The sequence below is a fragment of the Vanellus vanellus genome (assembly GCF_965231255.1).
Source record: "Vanellus vanellus genome assembly, chromosome: 1".
Classification (NCBI taxonomy): domain Eukaryota; kingdom Metazoa; phylum Chordata; class Aves; order Charadriiformes; family Charadriidae; genus Vanellus; species Vanellus vanellus.
Window position 1 is genome coordinate 132,537,043 of NC_138905.1, and position 24,547 is coordinate 132,561,589.

The window sequence follows — 24,547 nt, forward strand, 5'->3', positions numbered from 1 at the left end:
TGCCTAGCTGCGCGCCCAGCTCCGTTTTTCCAAATCACTTCCAGGAACATTGGCTTGGTGACAAGGCTCGAGGAATAAATAAGTTAAATGCAGTAACTAAATCCAATGGAGTTATTGTCGGTGACTGGATTTCTGAGAAACGTCACTGCAGACCTGCCCTAGCAGGGACTGCTTTCCAGGCTCGTGGTCATACAAAAAAAAAAAGGGGCCAACCCCAAAGTGAGGTGGAAGTGCTTCTGGAATGTGGACCAGAGGAGAAGTTTTGAGTTATTAGAAGTGGGGAAACAGCGGAAGAGGAATAAATGGGACACACATTCACCTAAAGCTAACTGTTGTCCTCTGTCTGCAGTGAAAGCCGTGCTAGCAGAAAAATAAACCACCAAGGAATTAAAAAAATAATGACAACTGAATTAAAAAAAAAAGGATTTAGAAAATACTTTTTTGAATTAAATCTATGGAATAAGGCCCAGATTCTGCCTACGCATAGGCACGGGCTAAATATTAAGCGTATGAATAATTATTCCGGAGTCACCACCACTGCTGATGTCAGTCCTCTGTCCAGATGGGAGTTAATACAGAAGTTGTTCCCTGAGCTGGCACCCAACCCAAAGCCAGCAGCAAAAGCTGGGGCGGCTTCACAGACGGAAAAGCAGCGGCACTGCAAGCCGCTGTGTCCGAGCCAAACTGAGCCCTGCCAGTCCAGGTGCCTGTGAAGTGAGGATGTGGCTACACACGCCGCAGCTGACCTCCTGCCCACTTGCTTGGGGGGAGGTCCCTCCATTTGCCCCTTGGGCAAATGCCACAGCCTCAAGTCCAGGGGCACAGGCGCCAGGAACCAACAAAAATGGCTGATGGGAGTCCCAAAAAAACAATACTTCACAAACGAGTTTTTCTCTTGGATGTGAATTCAAGGGTGCTTAAGTCCAACACTACTCTGCGAAGCAATTTTGGTGCCGTGCCCCAGCTATCGCTGACGGGTATAGATTATTCAATGTTTAAATTAGCCATCTGCAATGAGGGGATGATATTTATCCTGCCTTAAATGAGAAGGTACTTAAGGTACTGAACTCAGAGGTGTGTTCAGGTGACCAGTGACTTGGCAGGACCCCAGGGGACACACAGAGATGCTGGTTCTCCCCGAGCTGTCTGACCATGGCCGTAGGGAATGTGCAGCTGTGCTGTGATCCCACATTACTGTCTGTTAGTCTTTAGACGTTCTTTTTTTAAGTGATTAACAAGACCCTTGCTGAAGAAGCGGGTAAGGTTGCTTCTATGGTAGTTCTGGTGGTGAAACCAATGGCAGTCCTCCGCCCATCTCCAGGCTCAGGGCTGAACCTGTGCAAAGTCAGGGCTGTCCCCAAAAGAGGTTTTGGAACAACATTCTCCGTAAAGGTGAAAAATATATCTTAAATATGAATTGAGATAACGATGCCATGAGGCTCGCGAGAGGAATCACGCACCAGTTCATCACATCTAAACGGCACCAAGTGTTTCTCCACTGCCTGGTACCAAGGGAGAAGGGGCATCTCGCCTTCCCCATGCCCAGCACCAGTGCCTTTGTGCACAGGACCATAACACTGAACGCTGGAGGAGGGAAGGGGGGGGGGGGGGGGGGGGGGTGCGGGAAGGGGAAAGAAAGAAAAAAAAAGCGACTAAATCGCAGCTGTAGAAGACCGATGGCCTGTGTCTCACTCCACGGCACGCCCGGGCGTGTGGCGCTTCAGGCTCTGCCGTTCTGTGCCGCCGGCCCCGGGTGACCCAGGGGGCTGCGGCTCCTCCAGCACAGAGCCGGGACCAGGGCCCGCAGCACGTCGGGGGAAAAGGAGGAAACCACCGAGAAACCCGGGAGGACGGGGAGACGAAATGCCGTTTCTGCACCTCCCTACAGCTCCTGCACAAGCCTTTTCTCCCCATGAAGTAAATAGTGATAAATGGAGCACTGGAGGATTTTTAAGTAATTGTTATCGTTTTCTTCTCCGTTGGAAAGAGGGGGTGGGGGGCTGGGGGGGGACGACCCATCTGGTGTTGAAGCCCGGCTATGGGCTGCGCCTCCCGCTGCGGCTCCACCCCCGCGCGGGGCTCGCAGGCAGCGAGGACCCCCCCCGGAGGGGTCCCCGACTTCAGCGGCTGCAACGTGGGCTGCGGGATGCACCGGGCGGGGGACGGGCACAACCTGCTCACGGACCTTCAAGCTGTCGTATGCTCAGTCGGTGACAAACTTGTGGCCGTGGTGGCCGCCGCAGAGAGGGGACCTCCTCTCCGGCCAAGGCAGCCGCTGTTCCCTGCAAGGTTAAAACAGTCTCGCCCTCAGCCTGGGACCGATCCTGCACTTTTTCAACCGCTTCGGCTGAAACCGAGCTTAGCCCTGTCCCCGCCCTGAGATCAGACACCTTTCCCCAGTCGTGACAGCGAACTGCCATTTTGCAGCCGTGTCTCCTCGCAAGGATGGTTTCTGCGGGGGGGGGGGGGGGGGGGGGAGAAGCGGTTCGGACGACGGGGCGGCGTGTAACGAGAAAGGAAGATAAAATGGGGGGAGCGCGGAGGCGGAATAAAACCTCAAACTCCAGTGGAAACAGGGGCCCCGGGGCCGCCGGAGCGTGGGGCCGGCCCGGCAGGAGAGGGTGCGCTTCTGCGGGAGCCGCCGCGGGCAGCCGTCGGGCGGGGAGACGGCGAGGGGCAGCCCAGACGGGGCCGGGGGGGTTCGGGGCGCCGAGGTCCCCCCGCGCCCGCTCCTGCCGTGGGAAGCGGCGGTCTGCAAGGAGGGCAAGTGGCCCGGGTGGCCGGTCCCCGCCTGTTCCCCGCCGGGACGCCAGCGCCGTTACCGTCCCTCCCGCACTCCCCCTACGTCCCGCTCCCCAGCGGGGCCGGAGCGGAGCCGGGCGCGGGTGGGCGCGGAGGGTCGCGGAGGCCGGTCCCCGGGGTGAAACACATCGCGGAGGCCCCGAGTGCGCGGAGCCGGAGGGGATTACTGTTACGGCAGCGGCAGCCGAGGGTGTTAATCTGGGCTGGCTGGAGTGAAAAGAGGCAAATATTTCCGTTCGTGCCCTCCTGCCTCTCTCAGCACCGGCTGTCAGTCCCCGGGCTTGTTATCCGTACAAGGCATCAGTTTGTTTGGCTGAGCTCAGCAAGGTTTTCTTCTCCGAGCAGAACTATAATTGCTATAATTCTACTGTATCATTTGGATCATTGCAGTATTGTTGTTTTCGCTCTCTCGTTCTCTCCCCCTAACACTGCAATAACGCGCTCCAGTGTTAAATTAGCAGGTTGCAGGGGGAAGGGGAAAAAAAAAAAAAAAAAGGAGAGGGAGAGACCATAAATGAATGAAAGTTTGTTTAAAAAAATAAATAAAACAACAAAGTGACTTGGCAGAGGAGAGCTCGCATAGCGAAGCATCCTCGCCTGCGAGCGGGACTGCCACCGGCGCTCCGGGCCGGTCGGGGCCGCTCTACCCCGGGCAGAGGCTACCGGGCCGCGGGGCAGCGAGGCCGGCGGGCCCCCCCGGCCCTGCCCGGGCAGAGAGGGGTGGGGGAACGGAGCGCGGAAGGAGTGAAAACAAGATGCAGAAGGCCGAAAGGCCGCGGCGGGGCTCCCTGCGCTCCGCGTCTCCCCGACAGCCCCCGGTACCCGCCCGCCGCAGCCTCGGCTCCCACCGCCGGCAGCCACCGGCGGGTTTCGGCGCTGCCGGAACCCTCTCAGCTGCCGCGCCGAGCATCCCTCGTCCCTTCCGGCCACCGCCCGTGCCCCGGCGGGCTCGGGTCCCCCCTCCCGGGCAGGTGGCGCGGCAGCCCTGCCCGTCCCCGCTCTCCCAGGCGCGGTGCCGCGGCTCGGCGGCAGCGGCTCGGCCAGCACCCGGCAAGGCAACGGGAAGGCAGATGCGGGCCGGGCTCCCCTCCTGCCGGAGCGCCGGTGCCGGCCCGCCCGCGGCTCCGCACCGCTTCTCCCGGGCAAGCCCCGGCGGGGAAACCCCGGCGGAGCCGCCCGGTATGGCCGGGGCGAGAGCAAGAGGCGGCAGCTCCTCTGCGCGCCGAGCCTTCCCCAAGGGTGCCTGTGGGTCCTCCTTTTCTTCTTGTTTTTCTTTTGTTTGTTGGTTGGTTGGTTGGGTTGGGTTTTGAGGTGGTTTATTTTTTTAGTTACTGAGTTAATGAATTAATTGCCACTCGTGCCGGGGATGGCAAAAGCTCCCGAGAGCTGAGCAGCGACGGCAAACGGCAGCTTTCCGACCCTCGCACAGGCGCACCCTGCGAAGCCGGGCCGGGCCGTGACCGCCCCGCCGGGGAGCACAGGACCCGCCGGCCGCGCACGTCGGGGCGCTCCTCGCTCCCGCCTCGCCGCCGGCATCGTCCCGGCCGGCGGGGACAGGGGGAAAACGAAGCGGGAGGAACGACGGGCAGGAGCCCAGCGGGGGCCCGCTGTCAGGGAGGGGACGGCTCTGGGAGTAACGCTTGTCCCCGCACGGCACGTACGGACGCACACCGACAGAGCCTGGCAGTGTGCGTTGTGCCCACGCCCGCACGGACGCCCACAGGCACTTGCTTATCTTGTCTCTTAATTCGCGCTGGTTTAAGTAATTAGGAGACGGGGGACCCGCACGGGAGTTGCGGCACGAACATGTGAAATGGGGCTGAAGAGGGGAATGACCCGAGCGAGCGGGAGGGTTATTTGGGGTGGCCGAGAGCGGCCCCTCCGACGTGCCCGCCACTTGCGGGAGTGCGGGGCGCGCGTGTGAGCGGGGGCCGCGCCGGCGGCTCTCAAGCGCCCATCAAAACCTGAGCCCGAACTGCCCGAGCAGGGAGCCTGAGCCCGCCCGGGCTGTCACCGCTGAACGGGGAAGGAGAAGGGGGATCGGGATAAAAAGCCCCCAGGGGATTTCCGGCCCCGAAGCGGAGCTGAAGAGGCCCCGCGGAGGGGAAGATGCGCCCGCGGGTCACGGCGGAGGCGGCCGGGGCAGGGTGGGGGCCCCACCGCGCCGGGCTGCGCGCCCTGCCCTGCCCCGGGGACGCGCCCCCCCGGCTCCCGCCGCGGCCCGGCCGCCGGCGCGGTTGTCCCGGTGTTTGTTACGGCACAACCCCGAGCGCAAGACCCGCTATTTTCAAACGCCGACGGCGAGAGCGGCGGGCGCGCGCGCTCCACTCTGCGCCGCGCAGCGCTGCGCCGGGTGGGCAGGGCTGCCGAGGGGGGGGAAAACCCGGCGTGGATTACCCCCCGGCGGGGCCCTGCCGGGCATCGCCCGGGGTTAGGGCCGGGCCGGGCGGGGAGCGGGGCCGCCGTCGGGGCGGGGGCGAGGTGTGCGGCGCTCATCCCGTCAGCCCCCGACGACTCCCCCCCAAGCGGCTCCCCGCCGCCTGCCGCCCCCACGGCGCGGGGGCGTGGCAGGGCGGGGCGGGGCGGGGTGGGGGCAGCCGCGGCGGCTCGGGGCGGGCGCCGATCCGGGGCGGTCCGAGCCGGGGTTTGCCTGGCGCCGTCTGTCGGCGGCCGCCCGGCCTCCGGCGAGAGCCAATCAGGGGGCGGCTGCCCGCACGTGGAGTCGAGGGGACTCAAGAGCGCCGCGGCCGCCGCTCACTCCCCCCGTGACGGGCGTCCCGGCGGCACAGGGCAGCGCCGCGGGGGCCTCCGCGCCGCCGCCGCCGCAGCCCGCCCCGGCCTCCACGGCACGGCCCCGCCGCAGCCGCCGCCGCCATGAGCGGCCCTTACCCGGAGGAGAGCTGCGCCGAGCGCCCCGAGTGCAAAAGTAAATCGCCAACTTTGCTGTCCTCCTACTGCATCGACAGCATCCTGGGCCGGCGCAGCCCCTGCAAGGTGCGGCTGCTCGGCGCCGCGCCCAGCCTGCCCGCCATCGCCGCTCGCCCCGACACCGACAAGGCCGCGCAAGGTAAGCCCCGCCGCCGCCCCGTCCCGCTCGCCCCGCTCCCTTTTCCCCGGCGTCGGGCAGGGCCGGGCCGGCGGCTGCTCCCCAAACACACACACCCCCCTCCCCCCGACGCCCACCCACCCCCTCTTCTCCGTCTCCCCGCGCAGCCCGCGGATCGGCCCCGGCCCCGCTGCCCTCCCGCCCGCCCGGCCGGGCGCCGCCTCGCCGTCGCCGTTATCCCGTTACCCCGCTCGCTGGCGGCCGCCGCTCTGCCAGGGAGCGCGGCCAGAGCCGTGCCCGAAATTTCGCCGGGTTAATTCCGTGCAGGTCGGGTACCGCCGCTTTCGGCTGCTCTTGCTTTCGATATACGCACAATTGTTTTACGCTCAAATAAATCGGGGCCGGCCGTGAGCCGTGCAGGGAAAGGCTCGCCCGTTCGCCCTTAAACCTTTAACGGATGCCGGCGAAGCGAGCCGGGGGCCGCGCCTGGCAGCGGGCAGGGCGGGAATAACGGGGCGCCGGCAGCCGCCGCCCCCGGCCCGAAGTTGGGAGCAGCCTCTCCGGGGCCGCGGGAAGCCTGGCGGGGCGACTCCCACGGACGGCCTCCCTCTGGGCTTTTCCCCGTTTCCCCGGCGTTTACAGCCCAGCGGGTTTCTTTCCTGCAAAACCAAAAGGAAACTTGGGGGGCAAGGGGAGACCATAGGATGGGGGACCCCCCCCTCCCAAAAAAAAAAATCTAAAACAAGGTGGAGGAGCCCCCGGGCAGGGGCAGGGGAGTTGGCGCTGCCCGGCCGTGCGGGACGGGGCCCGGCGGTGGCTGCTGCCATGGAGGTGCCGGCGCGGGCCCGGGGTTGCCCGAGTCCCCCGGAACCCGTCCCGCTGCTGAGCGGGACTCTGGGCCGGCCTCTGCGGCCGGGAGGAATTTCTTCCCAGGCCGGGAGCAGCGGGGCGGGCAGGGGCCGGTATGAGGGTACGGGGTTGGGGGGGTGGGTGTCTCATCTCGGTGCGGGGTGGAAAACGGTGCAGGGTTGGGGTCTTGCCCTGGGCTCTTCGCGCTGATCCCACTGACCGTGTCTCTCTTTCTCTCTTCCTCCCCCCGCTTCTCTCTTCCCTCCGCACTCCTCTCCCCCCACGCCTGCCCGACCGCTGCGGCCGCCTCCCTATCCCTGCCACCACCTCCCGGCACAGGGTCCCCCAAGGGCAGCCCCCCCTTCGAGCCCGCCGAGCTACATCTGCCCCCCAAACTGCGCCGGCTCTACGGGCCGGGCGGGGGCCGGCTGCTGCCGCCGGGGGCGGCGGGGCCGCGGGGAGACCGTCCGGAGGGGCGGCCGGAGGGGGGCGCCGGCCCCGTGCCCGCCGCCGCCCCGTGGGACACGCTGAAGATCAGCCAGGCCCCCCAGGTCAGCATCAGCCGCAGCAAAAGCTACCGCGAAAACGCGCCCTTCGCGGCGCAGCCGCCCGCCCGGGACGAGCTGGGCAGCCCCGCCGCGCACGTCGAGGAGCGGCCGGGCCCCGCTGCCCCGGCCGCCGAGGAGGAGGAAGAGGAGGAGGACGAAGAGATGCTGGAGGAGGAGGACGAGGAGGAAGAGGAGCTGGAGGACGACGAGGAGGAGGAGCTGCTGGGCGAGGACGGCGGGGGGCTGCTGAAGGAGGCCCGCCGGGGCGCTGCCGCGGCCCCCGGGGCGGAGGGCGGGGATCTGTCCCCCAAGGAGGAGCTGCTGTTGCACCCCGAGGACGGCGAGGGCAAGGACGGCGAGGAGAGCGTCTGCCTCTCGGCCGGCAGCGACTCCGAGGAGGGGCTGCTCAAGAGGAAGCAGCGCCGCTACCGCACCACCTTCACCAGCTACCAGCTGGAGGAGCTGGAGAGGGCCTTCCAGAAAACCCACTACCCCGACGTCTTCACCAGGTACCGGCGCCGGGGCACCGGCCGAGCGCGGAGCGGGCGAGCCCCGGGTGGGACGGGACGGGGCTGCATTGTGCTGCACCCCCGCCTCCAAAACCGTGTGACTCCAGCCCCGGGCTGGCAGGGGACGGGGAGCAGGTCCGGGCTTCGGGGTGACATGGGGCAGGCAGCGCCGGGCAGGCTCGCCTGAAGGCCGCCGATCGGGGGCTATTTTTACCCTCTCCTCTCCTCCCCCCTTGCCGCGGCCGCTGCCGGTATCGGTTACGCACTCCCTGTGGGGCTGGACCCCGGCCCGGCCCGGGGAAGCCCCGGCAGGGGCAGAGATCAAAGCGCCGCTGCCTAAAAATACCGGCCCGGCACGTCGTGGCCCCTCGCTGCCTGGAGCTGCCCCCGAGGGGCCCGGTGGGGCCCGGCCTGGCTCAGCCCGCACTTTCGGGGCTATTTTTCCGTTGAAAACGGGAGCCCCCCCGGGGCGGATCTGTCGGGCGGCTGCTCCGCGGGGAGAGAGGCAGAACCGCCGTCCCGCTCCCACGGTGCCTGAAAATCATCCCTCCTCTGGGCTAAAGGGGAAGGGGGGAAGGTAGACCCCAAAGTCCGCACTTCTCGATGAAGGAGACACACACGCACACGATTTCTTGTTCGTTTTCCGGGGGGGGGGTGGGGAGGGAAGGTGTCCGCGGGGGGCGGTTTTTCCCCCACCTCGCCCCGGGTCTCACCTCGGGGCACCGCCGGGCCCGGCCGCGGGAGCGGCTGCCCGGAGGGTGGTGATGGTGGCGGTATATGAACATTTCGCGCTTTTTTTTTTTTTGGTCGGTGATTTTTACGGTTCTGGCTTTTCCTCCGGGGCTTCCCATGGCCGGCTGCAGCGGGACCCCGGTTAAGCTGGGAACGCTCCTCTTTTTGCGTACAGAGCGGATGAGCGGTTTTCTAACGCCTTAATAGTTTCCGATTTGCTTTAATTGTGGCAATGGAAACCGCAGCGTGTGGCAGTGGAAACCGCTGCCGCCCCCCTACTCCCCCCCCGCCCTGCGCCGTTGCGGCGGGGACCGGCCTGAATTTGGGGAGCGGCGGAGGGGGGGGGGGGGGGGGTGCCAAAACTAAAACTCGGGAGTCCCGACGGACGGCCGGCTCGGCGTCCCGGAGCCGGGCTAAGGGCGGCGGCAAGCGGTGTCCGCCCGCGCCGCTCTCCCCCACGGGCACCGGGATTTCGGGCCCGTTTGGCGGCGGGGGCGCGCAGAGGCGCGGGCCCGGGGGCGGCTCGCGGGGGCGGCCGGTGCCCCGGGCTGACGGCGGCGTGTGTGTCTCCCCCAGGGAGGAGCTGGCCATGAGGCTCGATCTGACCGAAGCCCGAGTGCAGGTGAGTGGCGGCGGGAGCGGGGCGTCCCCCGGCGGCGCCCGGGGTGAGGGGGGGGGGGGGGGGTATCCCCGGCCCCGGCAGGGCCGAGCCATCGGCTGGCGAAACCCCGTGTGATTAAAAGCCCCACGGGGCTTGGGTTGTTAGCGAGACCCGCTCGGCCGCAAGCCGGGTATTTGGCTGCCATCAAATCTCCAATCGGGCTTCATAAAAGCCCACTTAGTGCTAGAACAAACAGGGCCATTTGAAGGCGAAATGTTGTTTGATTTCCTCTCCGCCTGCACAAGGAGCTGGCTAATGCTATTTGATTTCCCATTTTTGATAGCAATAAGCCTGCATTGATCTAATAGTGAGTGAGTGCAATGCTATTAAAGGTGTTTGCCGCCCCATACCAGAGTGCATTTCCCAACCCGGGTCTCATAACCAAAGAGACGATAAACATTGGGATGCCCTGATTGCCAACAGAAAACAGATGTCTCTGGGTTTGAAGCTGAGCAAATCACTTTACAGTTAAAATCGGGCGCTGATAAAGCATAATAAATTCCATATGGCTCATTTAATACACAACAGCTTCTTGCATTAGAGGGGCTAATGATGAGATTTGTCCCCTCCTTTCTGTTGACACATTTCTCCATTGTCAAACAGAGATGTGACAGCAAATCAGTATTTTCAGCTCAGGGGAACGAGTCGTGGGAAAGTTAAATAACTTTTAAAAAAGAAAGACACCCCCTTTCTCTCTCCTCTATTCACGGGAGAAGATGTAATTAAGGGAATATGAATTATGAGAGTCCCTTCGTTTACCTTTGGGTGTACTCAGACTTATTAATTCAATAAGGGGGAATTGCAGCGAGGACAGCTTGCTAATTGAGTTTTAGCTGGGAGAGACGCTCCCTTCGTGCCAGGCGCTTGGCTTCCCCGCAAACGCGATGCCTCTTCCTGCGTGGGTACCCAGCTGGGCGCGCGTGGAGATCAGTTCTCGCCGTACCGCTGTATGGAGAGACCCGCAGCGCTGCTGCTGTTCTCGCTTCCCGGAGAGAAGGGGTCTCACGCTGAGCTTACAAAGCCGACCCTGACAGGGCAAACTCAGCCCACGCCAGCCCGAAAAACTGACGACTGTGTGTCCCCCTCAAACTCTTTCTCCGTAGATGCGTGTGATGCCTCGCACTTGGTTATTAAGCGAATATTTTCCTTTCCTTCGAAATGCGGATTTTTATTTTTCCTTCTGCCTCTCTCCTGTTTTAAGCCCGTGTTAGTTCACGATTTTGGCTTCGGGGGAGGGGAAAAGAGGCGAGGGGCGGCGATGCCACGGCGTCCTAAATAACTTTCGTAAAATAGATCCCAAAAGGGCAGCCTGGAAACGTATATTTGCTGCTTCCGTTGCCTCGCAAATTATTTCTTCGTTTCAGACATTAGTGAAATCACGATTTTTTTTTTCTTCGCTCTAAATCTGAAGGGGGAAGGGGCTAGAGGCCATGATCCCCAAACGATATTATTTGTAAATATGCCCTTCAGAAAATAAAATAAAGAAAGAAAGAAAAAAAGCCGCGCAGCTCCCCGTGTCGGGTGTGCGTGCGGAATAAAAACCCGCTTAGTCCCACCGAGAAATCGTTTTTCCCGCTGTTCCAGCGCAGCGAGAGAGCTGCTGCCAAAGCGCCCTCCGTGCCGGCAGCTGCCCGCAGCCCCGACCTGCCGGTACACCGCGGGGGGGAGAGGGGGGAGCCTTAAAATGCCGGGGTCACCCGGGAGCCGACGGGGGCCCGAGGCAGGGCCGGGGGGGACCCCACCGAAAGCCGCCCGCGGGCCCTCGGAGAGGGTCGGCACCTGCCGGCGCTGCAGCGCGGCGCTGCCACGCGTGACCCCCGCGGACCGGCCCGCCGTCGGGGTGCGGCGGAGGAGCGGGCGCCGCCGGGGCGGTGCGTGGTTCCCGCGGGGCTCGCCCCGCCGAGGACGCGGGCGGGGGGGGGGAGGGCCGGCGTTATTAAAACCGGTTTTTCTTTTGGCTTTCAGGTATGGTTCCAGAACCGTAGGGCTAAGTGGCGGAAGAGGGAAAAGGCTGGGGCTCAGACACACCCCCCAGGTTTGCCTTTCCCTGGTCCCCTGTCAGCAACTCACCCCCTCAGTCCATACCTTGATGCTAGTCCTTTCCCTCCTCACCACCCAGCTCTAGACTCCGCCTGGACCGCCGCCGCCGCCGCCGCCGCGGCCGCCGCCTTCCCCAGCCTGCCGCCGCCGCCCCCCGGCTCCGCGGCGCTGCCCCCCGGCGGGACCCCCCTCGGCCTCGGCACCTTCCTGGGCGCCGCCGTGTTCCGCCACCCCGCCTTCATCAGCCCCGCCTTCGGCAGGTACCGCCCGCCCACGCGTGACCCGGCGCCTCGCGGGGGACCCTCGGGGCGGAGGGGGAAGGGGGAGGAAAGGGGGGTGTGGGGGGGGCGCTACAGCCGCCGACGGGGAAGCGGTCGCCGCCTCGGGGACGCCACGGTCGCCCGCGGAGGGGCCGCGTGGCATTGGCCCCACGCGGGACCCGTCTCGCGCGGGCCGCCCCGCCGTTCGAACTGGGAGCGCTGGCGGCCGGTGCCCTATTGGGCGCCGCGCGGGTCACGTGCTTCCGACCCGGCCTCGCATTGGTCGAAGGGGCTCTCACGCCCACCCCTCCATAAACATCCACCACACACACACCCCCCCACACACACACACCGCCGCGTGTCCGGCGGGTCCCCCGTGGGGACGGCCGGTCCGCGGCACCGCGGCCGTGGGCGGCGGCGGCGGCGGTGGCGTTTGCGGGGAGCCTGGGCGTCCCCGCGGGGCTGCGCAGCCCCGTCGTAGGGGGCAAGGGGGGAGAGGGGTCCCCGCGGGACAGGCCCGAGGAAATCGGTGCCCCCCACGCAGGAACAAAACAGGCGTGGGTTGCCCTGCGTGTACACGTGGCTTCTGCTTTGCCCGGGATAGAGGGTGTTGCTGATACCCGGCGGTTCGGGAGGAGCTGCAGTCGTGACATCCCGGGCGCCGGTCGCGCCCCGTGGGGTCCGCCACGGGCAGATTTTTAGCCGTGGGCGGGAGTGGGTTTGAGCAGCTGCGAGAGGCTCCTGTCCGGGCGAGCTTCCGCGGGCGCCGCGCTCCGGCCTTGTGCGCTCCCACGCTGAGCGTCCGCGGCCGAAGTGGGGGAACCCCCGGGCGGCGTCGGCGGCTGCCTGCGGGGCCAGGGCCGCCCCGTCGGGGCGCGGAGCGGCGCGCAGGGTCCGCCGGCCGCGGCGGGGCAGGCGGCGGGGGAAGAGGTCCGGTTAACGGATGGGAGGACCGCGGGGGGGATTGCCTTATTTTTTTAGTGCCAGCTGCGGAGAACCGCCCACCCCCTCCGGCCCCCGCTCCCTGCCGGCTGCACCCCCGGCGCCCGCCGCCCCGACAGCCGACAGAGACGCAGCCTCGGCGGTTCCCCCCCCCCCCCCCCCCCCCTTTTTTTTTTTTTCTTTTTCCTTTTTTTCTCCTAAAATCATTTTGCCCTCCAGCGTCGGGGCGGTTGGTTTGGGGGTTTTGGTTTGGTTTGGTTTGGTTTTTTCCCAGCGTGTCTTTGTCCCCCCGCGTCCCCGCCTGGCGGGGAAGGGGAGCGAGCGGTGTCCGGGCGGTGGCGGCGTGCCCCGGCGCGGCGGTGACGGCCGTCTCTGCTTCCCTTGCAGGCTCTTTTCCACCATGTCCCCCCTGGGCAGCGCCTCCAGCGCCGCAGCCCTGCTGCGGCAACCGGCGCCGGCCGCCGAGGGGGCGGTGGGCTCGGCGGGGCTGGGGGAGCCGGCCAGCGCCGCCGCCGACCGGCGGGCCTCCAGCATCGCCGCCCTGCGGCTGAAGGCCAAGGAACACGCCGCCCAGCTCACCCAGCTCAACATCCTCCCCGGGAACAGCACGGGGAAAGAGGTGTGCTAAGGCCCGGCCGCCGGGGTCGGGGTGGGGTGGTGCTTTGGTTTGGTTTGGGTTTGTTTTTTTTTTTTTTAAAGGGGAGGGAGGGCGTGGGGGGGGGAGAGAGAAGAGAGAGGGAGAAAAGAGAAGTGGATAAACGGATAAATAAAGGTCACCTCAGACAGCACGAATCAAGACCAAACGGGGGGAAAATAATAATAATAATAATAATAATTAAAAAAAAAAAAAAAAGAAAAAAAAAGAAAAAGAGGACCAGCAGCTGAGACTGGAGTAGGTTCTCGAGTTAGGAACTTGGAGACAGCGAGCGCCTTTCGCGGCAGCCCTCACACGAGTGAACCCACACTTGCAAGCTCCTGAATAAGTAACTCCTTGGCTGGTACATTTCTGAAATGTACGACGTTTTCATTTCCTCTTTGGGCAGTACAGGGGGGAAAAAAGAGAAAAAAAAAAAAGCCCTAATAAAGTTATTATATATTAGCGTTACGTACACTAAATATTTTTCCTTCTGTTTATCTGGCAAGAAAAAAAAAGGAAACAAATAGAATTGTAATTAAGAAATAAAAAAATAAAAAAGAAAGGGAAGCAAAGGGAGGGGGGAAAGCTACCCACATCTTCTTGAAATAACATCCTGGGATGTTAAGTTGGTCCGTTAGGAGCACTGGAGAACTATTTGACACGTTGATGCAGCGAGCTGCGTACGCTAACCAAGGATGCTGCCAGTGCAGACTGAAAGTAAATTTAATGCTGTAAGATAACCAGTGCACTTAAGGGAAAGGGTATATCTTTTTCTTGTTATATTCTTTATCACTACACCAACCAAGGTTTTTATATCAAACCAAAGGGAAATTACACTGCTAGAATATGGACTGTTTAAGTCACTAAACTGTGATTATTGATTCTGTACATACCATTGTTATAAAAAAGAACAGAGCTTTGTATATTTGAAATGTTATAAAACAATTGCACTCAGTGTAGTGTTGTAAAAGTTTGTCATTCTGTAGATTCTTACTGTGTTGTAGATATAATAGGGTTCCTAGACAAATATTTATGTACAAACCCTTTATTTAACTTATTAACTGTAGAGGTTTCTGAAACCCTCAAGAGGCGATGGTACAGTACTTTTTTCGTGTAATGTCGTTATTGTTAACACTTTTCCTTGCTATCCGGTGGAGAAGTGCCGCGTTCAGAAAATAAACAAAAATATATGTTTAACAAAAAAAAAAAAAAAGAAAAGAAAAAAAAGAAAAGAAAAAAAGGAACAAAAGAAAAAGCCCGGTCCTTGCGGGGGCTTCGGGGCCGCGCTGCGGGCGGCTGGAACCAGGGGCGACCGGGGGCTGCGCACCGCCAACCCCCCCGCCACCGGGACACCCCCCGCTTTCCACGGGTCGTGGGGGGCCGCGGGTGGCTTGGCTGGGAGCGATTGTCAGAGCCTGGGGTTGAGGGGCAGGGGGGCGAGGTGCCGGCGGCCCCGTATGCAAGGGGATTTGCAGATCGCGGGGGGTCGGGGGGAGCACCCACGGCTGTGCCTGTCCCCGCTCTGCCGTGGGCACCGTGTCGCGGGTCCCCCCCCCTCCGCCCCGAGGAGGGTGCCCGGGGTCGCCTCTCGTTGCCAGCGACCACGCACCGTGGGTAGCCGTCCCACGCAGCCCCCGGGCGGGCATGGGGCAGCCCCCGGGTCCGCCACTGCCGAAAGCCAGGGACGGGGGGAAAAAACGCAAAGATTTGGGGGAGCGCTTAGCTGCCCCCTCCCCCCCCCCCTCCTCCCGGGGGGCAGGAAAGTTTCTCAGCGCCTGTTCCGTGTCTCTTCCTCCCCGCCCCGTTCTCCCGGGGATGAACTGTCCTTTTTTTCCCCTTTTCCTTTTTTTCCCCACGGTTTTCTTTTTTTTTTTTTTTTTTTTTTAAATTTTATTTTTGGGGGTCGCAGCTCTCTCGTGCGCCTCTTCCACGGAGCAGGGGACACCCCCCCGCGCAGGGACAGGAGCCGCTGCCTGCGCCGCCCCGTCCCCGCGGAGAGCAGCGGCAAACTCCGCTCCCCGCGCCCCTTCCCCGGCCCCGACGGGCCCCGGTACACCCCGGCCGAGCCCCGGTACCCCCGAGGGCAGTGGGCGTGGGGCCGAGCCGGGCCGCCCGAGCGCCTTCATGGGTTGTTGGGGGGATTTTTCTCGGGTGATTTGGGCTAATCGCGACAACGCTCCACAACGGCAGCCCGGGGACGAGACGGTCCCCTCCCTCCCCGGCCACCTAAGCGCACCGAGGGGTCCCGTCCCGTCCCGTCCCCCCGGGCAACCCCACGAGGCCGTCTCGGCTCCGGGAGCCGCCGGCCGGGAAGCGCCGCCCGGAGCGGCCATCGCGCGTGGGAGCCTGCCGCAACCCTTCCCCGCAGCTCCCCGCGTCCACCCACGGCGTTTCACATCCCCACCCCCCACCCCCCCACGCCCGCCCCCGGCCATATTTTTGAGTGCTAAAACCCACCATAGGCGCGCGCAAAAAGAAAAAAAAAAATGGGAAAAATAAGGCTTGTTCCCTGGACGTTATTAACAGTGCAGTCTGAAATATACATTTTTGCCTTAAAGAAAAGGGAATCATTATCAAGCCATTACGCATTAAGAAATGTCATTCAGTCATTTTTTATTCATTCCGCTGAAATCTTCGTAAAAGCCCGAATCATACTTCTGCAGGCAGCAATTTTGTTAATCCAGGGGGTTATTACTCTGGTCCCTTATTAGGATCTATACTGCTGCCAAGCAATCCTATAACCTTCTCAAAAGAAGTTTACCTCCGTGTTATAAAACCAGTAGTGGTATTTATACTGTGCAATAATTAGTGTATTACTTGAATCCACTAACAGGTTCATTTTATCTCCGCACAAAACCCCTAGTCTGCTTATAGAAAGCTTGTGCCTCCTTTGGTGCTGTTAAAGCGGTGAAAGAGTGAATGAGGGCTGGTAGCACTTTCTCCTTTCGCCGTGCCTTAATTCCCATCTCTTTTTGCTCTCATCCAATTAGTGCGGTGTATTAAGCGGTTTATCATCTCATAGTCAGCTATTGAGAGAAACAAGGCGAACACTTTGCAATAGAGCCTGCTCTCCTTTGACACCCTCAGGTACTTACATATTCCACTGTGCTATGAATAATAGAGGAAGAATAGAGCGCTAATTCCCTCATCAAAGAATGCCTTGTCTGCTGCTTTGCTCAACAACACCATTCTGATCAAAAGAAAAGCAATAAAGCTTAGCATAACAAAACGAAACCTACTTATTAGCTTAGTGGTTAAATTAATGCAGAGCCGCTGCTATTCAAAACCAAGGTTTGAAAACAGCCTCCAACAACCTGATAATGCCGCCTTCGGGATGAAGGAATTTTAATCTGAAATCTGAAGCTGGCACAGATGAGTTAATCTATTAAACTGCTATAAGGAAGGGTGCGGGAGAAACTATTCAATTAAGGCACGTTTAAGGTGCTGCGCGGAAGCCGGGGAAGGATGCGGGAGGGAAGATGCGCCTTGGGAAGCAGCTCGGCGTTGGGAAAGCGCCTTTTGAGGGCGGGAAGAGGGCTTTTGGCACAGCGGCAAACGCGTTCGCGGACGGCAATTGTTTTTCATATCACATATGTCGGCAGCGAAACCTGGCTACCGGCTCCGGCCGTCAACACCCCGCTTCCCCGACTGCAAATAAATACAAATAAACACAAACCTTCCTTTTAACAGCCTTGAGGGGGGAGAGGGGGGGGGACGACGACGACGGGGGACGGGACAGGGATGAGGGGAAGGAAGGGACAGCGGTTCGGGCCAGCTCAGCCTCGACAGGCGAACCTCCCAACTTCAATCTTTCCCAAATTATTTACAGCGCTGCATTTACCAGCTCCACTTAATATTAAACGCTGTAACGATGATTTTGCGTTTCCCAGCCTCTCTCCGGGGCCAGGCGGAGGCACGGTGCCCAGAGCTTATTAGAGAGAGAGAGAGAGGGGGGGGGGGGGGGTGAAAAAAAAAATCCAGTTTACTCCTTGCCAAGACTTCAGCTCTGATCTGACCAACTCTGCTGAGAGGAATCAAAAATTGCCTTAATTGGGAGGGGGTAAAAGCCCCCGTTTCCCATTCCCCCCTCCCCCGGACTGTGGCTAGCTGGGCTTGCGGGGGGGCTCCCGGATTTTGGCCCCCGCCGCCGGGGCGGCAGAGCCGGGCTGGTCTGCCGGGAAGCGGGAGGGAAGAGCCCCTCGCAGGGCTACTACTGTCTGCTGCTGCGCCCTTACACAATCATTCCACAACACTCTCATTTAATCTAAACATCCCTAAACTTGCAAATTAACAGGCTCTTCAGATGTAATTATACAGATACATACAAGTGCTACAGGGTCAGGTTATGCCATATCTATCCATTTTATTTGTATACCTAACGTTTGCAGGAGAAGGTCACACTTTTCACTTTCCTAAGGCATTCTACCCGGTTAATATCAGTAATATCTTCGTAATCCTAATTGGGTTGAACACAAAAAAAATATAAAAACCTGTGTGAAATTACAGCAAGCCAGGATCTTTCAAAGAGATATCAACATCAACAACGTGTCACCTCGGCAGCGACACCTTCTCCCCAAGACAAGCCCCCAAATAACTTTAACTCTTTTACAAGAACCCAACTAAAACTGTTGGGAAGGAGTGACAGCTTGCCAAGGGGTGGGACAGTACCAACACAAAACCAGGGACTGAGCAGGAGCAATTTCTCATCTACTACGACTCAATGTGAGTAAAAATGACAGGATTTAGCTCCAGAAGTTGCTCAGAAGACAACTGTGTATTTGGGCACATTCAAACGGACTTTACTGACACACACCATCTTCTGATGCCACTCAGGGACAAATGAATGTCGTAAAATACTCTAACACAGACAAACGTATCCCTTCGGTACCCAACACGTTTGTGCTGATGCTCTTACTCTTTCTTTAACCTCCCTTTGTCAATGGCCAGACATCCTAAAAACAGACGCACAAGCACTTCTGTAAAACCAGGAAAAGTCTGGAGCAACACGACCACACATGCAATATTTTCAACAGCCACAGACGATCAAATCAAATTATTTTTTTACTAGAAAACTTTATTTTTTTTCCTTCAAATGTTAAGAAAACTTTACATTTTATACTGTTAAAGATTTAAAGAAAACTTTTATAACCATACATTCATATATCACATTGCAAACTTAACGGTGAACATGAGTACAACAATACTCTGTATACAAAAGCATGTACCCAAATTTATGCTCTTGTCTTGTCATATCTGCTTATCATTTTAATAAAAGTAAATGAAAAATACAATTTGTTTACAAAACCTTTAAAACCTCTAATACAGTAATTATTACAGAACAGCAACAATGATTCTCCTTTTTCCCTTCCCCCGTTATTGGTTACAGTGCCACCCAAAACATATTTTTCCCTGCTGATTGCTTAGTTTCAAATACTTTGCATGCAAAGAAATGAAATACATTTATATCCCGCGTCTGTATGAAACGGGTTTTGTACATGTGCATGTCCCTACATCCACATAATAGATTTCCACCATGGCAAAATAACATGCTTTAAGATGCATGGAAAGATTCTTAATAAAAAGATGGTTCCTATTTTCAGTACCTCCAGGTTTCAGTCGTTCTTTACCTTTAATAAATTTGAAAGTAAAGCATCCATACCTCTTTTCAGAAGGTATTAGGACATTTAAAGGCATTTAGGTTTAGTATTGTTTTTAATTGGTATGTTTATGATCAGGAAGAAGATAAACTGTGAAAAGGCAAAACATTAGTGCTCCTACTGAGACCTCTACTAACCTCTCTTCCTGAGAGCACCTCTACTAAATACCCTGGAGCAAAGTCTAGGATCACTTACATTCCAGCAACTCTCACTGGGAATTATCCAATTAAAGCAGCAATTCTCCCACCCCCTTTTTTCCCCTCATAGGTCTAAATACACAACAAAATAGATTGCAAAAATCAACTACTCTGTATTTTAATAACCCTGGTTTCTCAATGAAGAAAAGAACGGAAGGTAAAAACACGTCGAACATTTCATGCCCACATGAATCATACATCCCGTTTTCATCATCTGTTCTTCTTCCTCCAAAGAGACAAGATTATTAAAACCTCATTGTGCATACTGGAATAGAGTATTGCTTAAGAGATCATTACTGTTAAACAAGGAACTAGCCTCTCGTCTCCCTCCATTTTTAATCAATCACTGTCTTTCATTATTGGACTCTCCTACAGATCTTCCCATACTGACGGTAAAGAGTTTGCCGAGGTTCACTTCTGAGTAGCCACTCGCGGACAGGCATTTGTCTACAGTGCTCTTCAGTCTTTTGTAGGCCTCAAAGACTTCCCTCTTGAGTGGCTTCTTCTTCAAATACTCTAAAAGAACGAAGGGAAAAAAAAAAAACCAAAAAACAACAGAGAAAGATTAAATGACCACAACAAGACAGTACTTCTGCATTCACTACTAGTGCGAATCGTGGTATTTTTGAATGAGGTGAACGTTGTAGCTAGCAAAGATGACATTTATGGCAAGCTCACCCCCTGCCTCCCTCCCCAATCCTGCCCGCAGCACTGCACCAGCCCGGCTAGAGGCTGTGTTCACCTGTGCGTGGTGGGGCCGAAGCTCCCTTAGCCCCACCGGCACGGGTACAGCGGCTCCTGCCAGGAGCTGTCAAGAAGCACCGCTTGCCCGGTCATGTCTTCCAACTGGAGCGAAATGGGGTTCACTAAGTCACAGCAGAGAAAATAAGCGATAGCAGGTCTGGCTCTGAAAGGGTCTCATTTAAAATGAGCAGGTGCCTTAACTTAGTAAGGACTACTCAAGAATCCCCAGAGGTTTGAAGCAGGGAGGGATTCTGCCCAAGCTTGGCTTCAGAAGTGAAGGAAACCGTGCTTTGCTTCTCTCACCCCTGCTGCAGCTAGTACTGGCACTGGCACAACCTGGGACAGATTCATCACCCATCTTGTGCGTTCCTGCATGCACCTTGTGTGCAGGATGGGAATCACAATGCTCAGCACTAGGGAGGCAATGGAAAAGAAAGGGCAGTAGCACAAACAGGAAATTCAATGCTATCTTACCCTAAAACAGAGAGGAGATGCCTGCTACCTCAACCAGGAGACATCAGGCTCATCTGACGCGTGAATGAAGAGCCATTCCCAAATGCTTGATCAATAGTATCTGTGAATAAATGTCTAGAGTGCAAGACGTTTACTCACTTGCACATTTGGGTGTGTGCAAACTCATGTGCATGTGCATAAATTTATACATATTTCAGTAGGGAAGTCCAAACTGTTCTGTTCTTTTTGTTTGTTTGTTTGTTAGATTTTATGCCATCCAAAAAAAATGCAGGGATTTTGTTTGGGTGGTTGTTCAGCTTTTGCTTTACAAAGGCTGTGGAGAAAGACTTAAAAAGCAAAATATTCTACTGACACACATCAATGCCAACTTGATGCGGATCTGGTGCAGCTGTGTTCCTCCTTTCCAACCAACTCTAGAAATACCAGCTCCTACCTGAAAGCCTGTGTCTGCAGTTACACCTTGGAACAGGCAGCGTTGGACAGGCTGCATTACTGAGCACACACAAAGGATATATTGCAAAACGAGGTGCCCTCCCAGGCAGATCCCTCCCCTCTGCCCATTAGGCTGGAGGGACTCCAGATCAAGCAGAACTACAAGAGAATGGCACAGGTACTTAAAGGTCGAGCTTTCAAGCCACTTCAGCCCAGCGTAAGCATGTGTCTCGTGAGCAACCAACACCATACCTCTGTTGCCCATTAGCTTTGCCTAAAAGCTGTTGTCTCATTTCTTCCTGTCACCTTTGCAGCGTTGGTACTGCCCTCCTCACGCTTCGAACATGTAACAAAGGAGCCTCCATCCTCTTTTGAGCGGCTTTTACTACATGGCACAAGTTAAGGTCAAAAAAACAGCTGTCTCTAAAACAGCTGAGTTTATTTGAGAGAAGAAGGGTTTGGAGGAGAGGGACACACTGGTTTTTAGAGTCCACCTGTGCGAGGGAAGAAATGACTCACTTCTGTGATGACTCACTTCTGCGGTGTGACTGAGATGAAGACGTCCCATCGGACGCACCTTCATCTCAGCAGCCGAGTCAAGGACTGCCACACGAGGAGATAGCAGGGAAGGGAGGCATGGTAACAGAAATAGCTATTACAATTTTGGGCTTGCAAATTCCTCCTCCCTGAGGATTTATGAGTATTTTTGCAAAGCCTCAGATGTTTTAAGATGAGCTCAGCAGATTAACTACTGGATACAATACAAACAGTAATGTTTTACTGAGCAATTGCAATCTGCTGAGGTTTTCCATGTTATTCACAAAGTTCCACTGAACTCAATTGCTCTGCATGACGCTATCAAATCTTTACAAATTAAATTAAAATTTAAATTAACGATGCCAGTTTGAGTAACTGACTACATTGATTAAAAGCCCTTTGTGTAAGCACCTTTCATGCATCCTTGTGAAGAAGGTATGTATTGTGCTATCATATTCAGTTCTGGGTATTTTTATATATATATATATCTATATTTTATATATATATATATATATTTCTACCTATCTCCAACTTTGGGCAGTAAGCAAACAGAGGAAGATACCTAGTTGAAGGTACCACATTCTCACCATTGCCCAGACAGTAATGACATTATGTCTATTAGCAGAATTAAAATTTCCTTAAAATACACCACCAATACAATAAAAACTTTGATTACAGGAACCTGTTCATTAACAGACTGAAATCACTATGGCATAAACACATTTAATGATCCTGAAATTATTTAAGCGTTGGGTTTAATTAAACAAACCTTTAAAATTGTAATAACCAGATCCATAAAACCACCAAACCCACTTTGCCACAAATTCAGCACTAACTAGTTAATGCATTTTCAAGATAAATGACATGCAAAGTGGGTTCACTTGCCACTGCCCACACGCTAGAAAAACCATGTGCTTTATACCAAGGAACTGTGGAAAATACCATCCTTACAGCTCAAAACTAGGCTAAAATAGTTTAAAGCTTCCTGGAGCTCAGGGGGGACCAAGGTGAAATGCATCAATGCACAGAAACAGCTGGCACATGTGAACAGAGCAGGAACGCACATTAATCATGAGAACGGCGAGGCAAACAATAAACCAGGGCTGAAAGTAGGGAACAAAAATCCAGGCCCGCATACAGCTTGAATTCAGGCTCCAGCCGTCCCGCTAACAGAGCGCCTAGCCCCCCCTTAAATCTAAACTTTAATTATATGCGATAACCTTTCTGACAGTATGCTTCAAACATTTCTTAGACGCAATTACCCTTGTAGAGGCAAGCAGGAAAGGGTGGCCTCAAAAAAAATGGAGAAATATGAGGGGGCTTGTTGAAGTAATGAGGCCAATTTTAAGTTTCAATTATAAGAGAATGGGAGCCGGGAGCTCCGGGAGGAGAGGCAGGCAGCCGCTGTGGCTGCAGCACAGCCACACCATGCATTTGAATGACACAAGTGCATCTGATGACTGGGGAGAAGAGATTTAAAGAACTGTAGTAATACAGAGCAGGGGAAGATGAGAGAGGACACAGCTCCTGATGTGTTTACCTCCTTTGCTGATGGGATATTGACTTTTCCCACCAGGTTGGTTAGAAAGGGGACTATTTACGCTGCCACACAGCAGAGTAAGAATGACAACCAGCATCACTCTGTGCTCCTCTGAGTAAAAGACAACTGTGACCGTCGTATATCACACAGCCAGTCAATACCTTCGAGTTACCATACCATCCAACTTAGAGATGCATATAAAAGCTCCTACTTTCTTCCTAAATGAGAATTTAATCAATAACGCACCTAAGGCGTTCTGAAAACTAAGCAATACAAACTGACTGAAATTGCCTTTCAGTAGTCAGTCATGTTCCAAAATAGTTCTATACCTATTATCATCCCATCGTTGTTTTAATAATATCCAAGTTCAGTGGCAAGCAATCTTTTAAGATGACCATGGCTGCAGAATGCACATACAAATATACATAAAGAGACTATATTTATACACATGCAGAGCATACAAAAGATACTACTAAAATAAATCTACAAATGAAAAAATACAATTATTTTAATAGAAATTAAAAACAAAAAAAAGAGGAAGACATGCTTCTGACTGTATATAATTAAAATTCAGGTACTGTATTCTCTAAAGTTAATAAATCATTGACCGGAAAAGATTTTAGAATCATGTCACCAAAAATGCAGTTTACCCCTCCCACCCCCAACATAACTGCCCCCTTGTTCCCTTCACAAAACACAGCCTGAACTTCTGGATGTCCCTGTCAAATTCAGCACCCCATCCCAGTACTTTTTTAGCTACCTAGGTGTGTTTTTTTTTTATTATTGGGAAAAAAAAATATTTTAAAGGTATGTGAAATCCATTTACCACATACTGTTGCTGGAAGCAACAATGGAAACATTTGGAGGTGATCTCTACCTGGTCACGTGTTTCCCATTTATTGCAATTTCCCTTCTTTCCTACCCAAATGACACAGAATAACCTGATAGTGAAGATCAAGAACTTTTGTTCTTGGATTCCCTAAGACATGGCTTGGTGAAAAATCTTCTGTTTTTTCTTCTACTGATTGGACAACTGAACTGTGCAATACTATTAAACTCTGTCCCTCTGATTATTCTGTTGATAACCTGCTCTGCAGAGTGAGAAGTAAAAACGTTCACATTTCTTCGTATTTGTGTGCATGTATACGTGAGAAACGACGTAGGGGTCTACAAGCATAATGCCAAAATGTTGGTTTACCTGGGAAGGCACAAAAAAAGCTGCAGAGTATCATTTCTGTACAGCATCGTGTCTCTCACACTTTTATTTAAAGAGTTAAAGAACATACTAAATTAGCTACTGATTTTTTTACATCGCCTACTGGTTATTGTATTTTAATTACAGCAAGCTTAGACACACAGGCAGCAGTCTCTGTTCCAAATATCTGTGTTTCATTTATTTCTGTGCAAAGGTAGCAAACAACAGTCAGTCATAATTGGTTCTGTCAGATGTTTTACAGTCAGTCATAATTGTCTCTGTCTAGAGGTGTGTCAATTTACTGCAAGTTAAATAAATATTCTGTCTATTATGATATCAGGTTATGTAAGCCATTTTTTTTAATTGCATGGGTTCCCCTTTTATAATCCTTAGCACCCCTATTTATACTGTTAACCTTAACTTTGCCATTTACGGAATGTCAATGAAAAAAGTCAACAGTAATTTAATGAACAGACGTGTAAGTCTCTACCATACTTGCTTTTAAATTTCTAATTAAATACAATCAAATTAGGCTATAGAGCAATTAAATTATTCTGTCTTGACAGTGCTCTCCTCAAATATCTATCAGCGATGCCAGTTCACCGGCCTAAAGAGGGAGATTTACTAGCCTAAGTCTTAAATGAATCTTGGGTTTTGCTGAAGAAAATAAACCTCCCAACTCATACCAACTTCTAAGCCTTTTGTAGGGCTACTAGAAAATAACAGAGGTCGCTGACAACAAGGG

At 55.6% G+C, this 24,547-nt stretch overlaps 2 protein-coding genes across 3 annotated transcripts in view; one reads left to right on the forward strand and one right to left on the reverse strand.

The window, feature by feature from the left end:
- The first annotated feature begins 5,575 nt into the window (after positions 1 to 5,575).
- ARX (aristaless related homeobox) lies at positions 5,576 to 13,362 on the forward strand. 2 transcript variants are annotated; one of them, XM_082487176.1, is made up of 6 exons: positions 5,576 to 5,869; positions 7,037 to 7,754; positions 9,063 to 9,108; positions 11,113 to 11,182; positions 11,267 to 11,447; positions 12,777 to 13,362. In XM_082487176.1, the coding sequence occupies exons 1-6, from the start codon at positions 5,677 to 5,679 to the stop codon at positions 13,015 to 13,017; spliced, it is 1,449 nt and encodes a 482-aa protein (XP_082343302.1). In that variant the 5' UTR covers positions 5,576 to 5,676; the 3' UTR covers positions 13,018 to 13,362. The 2 variants fall into 2 exon arrangements, with proteins under 2 accessions (XP_082343302.1, XP_082343301.1); XM_082487175.1 differs by having other exon boundaries at positions 11,113 to 11,447.
- A 4,729-nt stretch (positions 13,363 to 18,091) lies between these two features.
- The window catches only part of POLA1 (DNA polymerase alpha 1, catalytic subunit), a gene marked incomplete at its 5' end in the record, with an annotated part of 206,111 nt that continues 199,655 nt past the window's right edge, over positions 18,092 to 24,547 (reverse strand). Inside the window, one exon of the mRNA XM_082488513.1 lies at positions 18,092 to 19,396. Within this exon, the coding sequence (XP_082344639.1) occupies positions 19,224 to 19,396 (173 nt within the window). The 3' untranslated portion in view covers positions 18,092 to 19,223. The remainder of the gene's footprint in view (positions 19,397 to 24,547) is intronic.

Excerpts from the sequence above, each read along its gene's own strand:
- ARX (XM_082487175.1), top strand. The coding sequence starts at position 5,677 with ATGAGCGGCCCTTACCCGGAGGAGAGCTGCGCCGAGCGCCCCGAGTGC. Across the intron at positions 7,755-9,062 it reads TACCCCGACGTCTTCACCAG|GGAGGAGCTGGCCATGAGGC; the intron begins GTACCGGCGCCG and ends TGTCTCCCCCAG. Across the intron at positions 9,109-11,112 it reads TGACCGAAGCCCGAGTGCAG|GTATGGTTCCAGAACCGTAG; the intron begins GTGAGTGGCGGC and ends TTTGGCTTTCAG.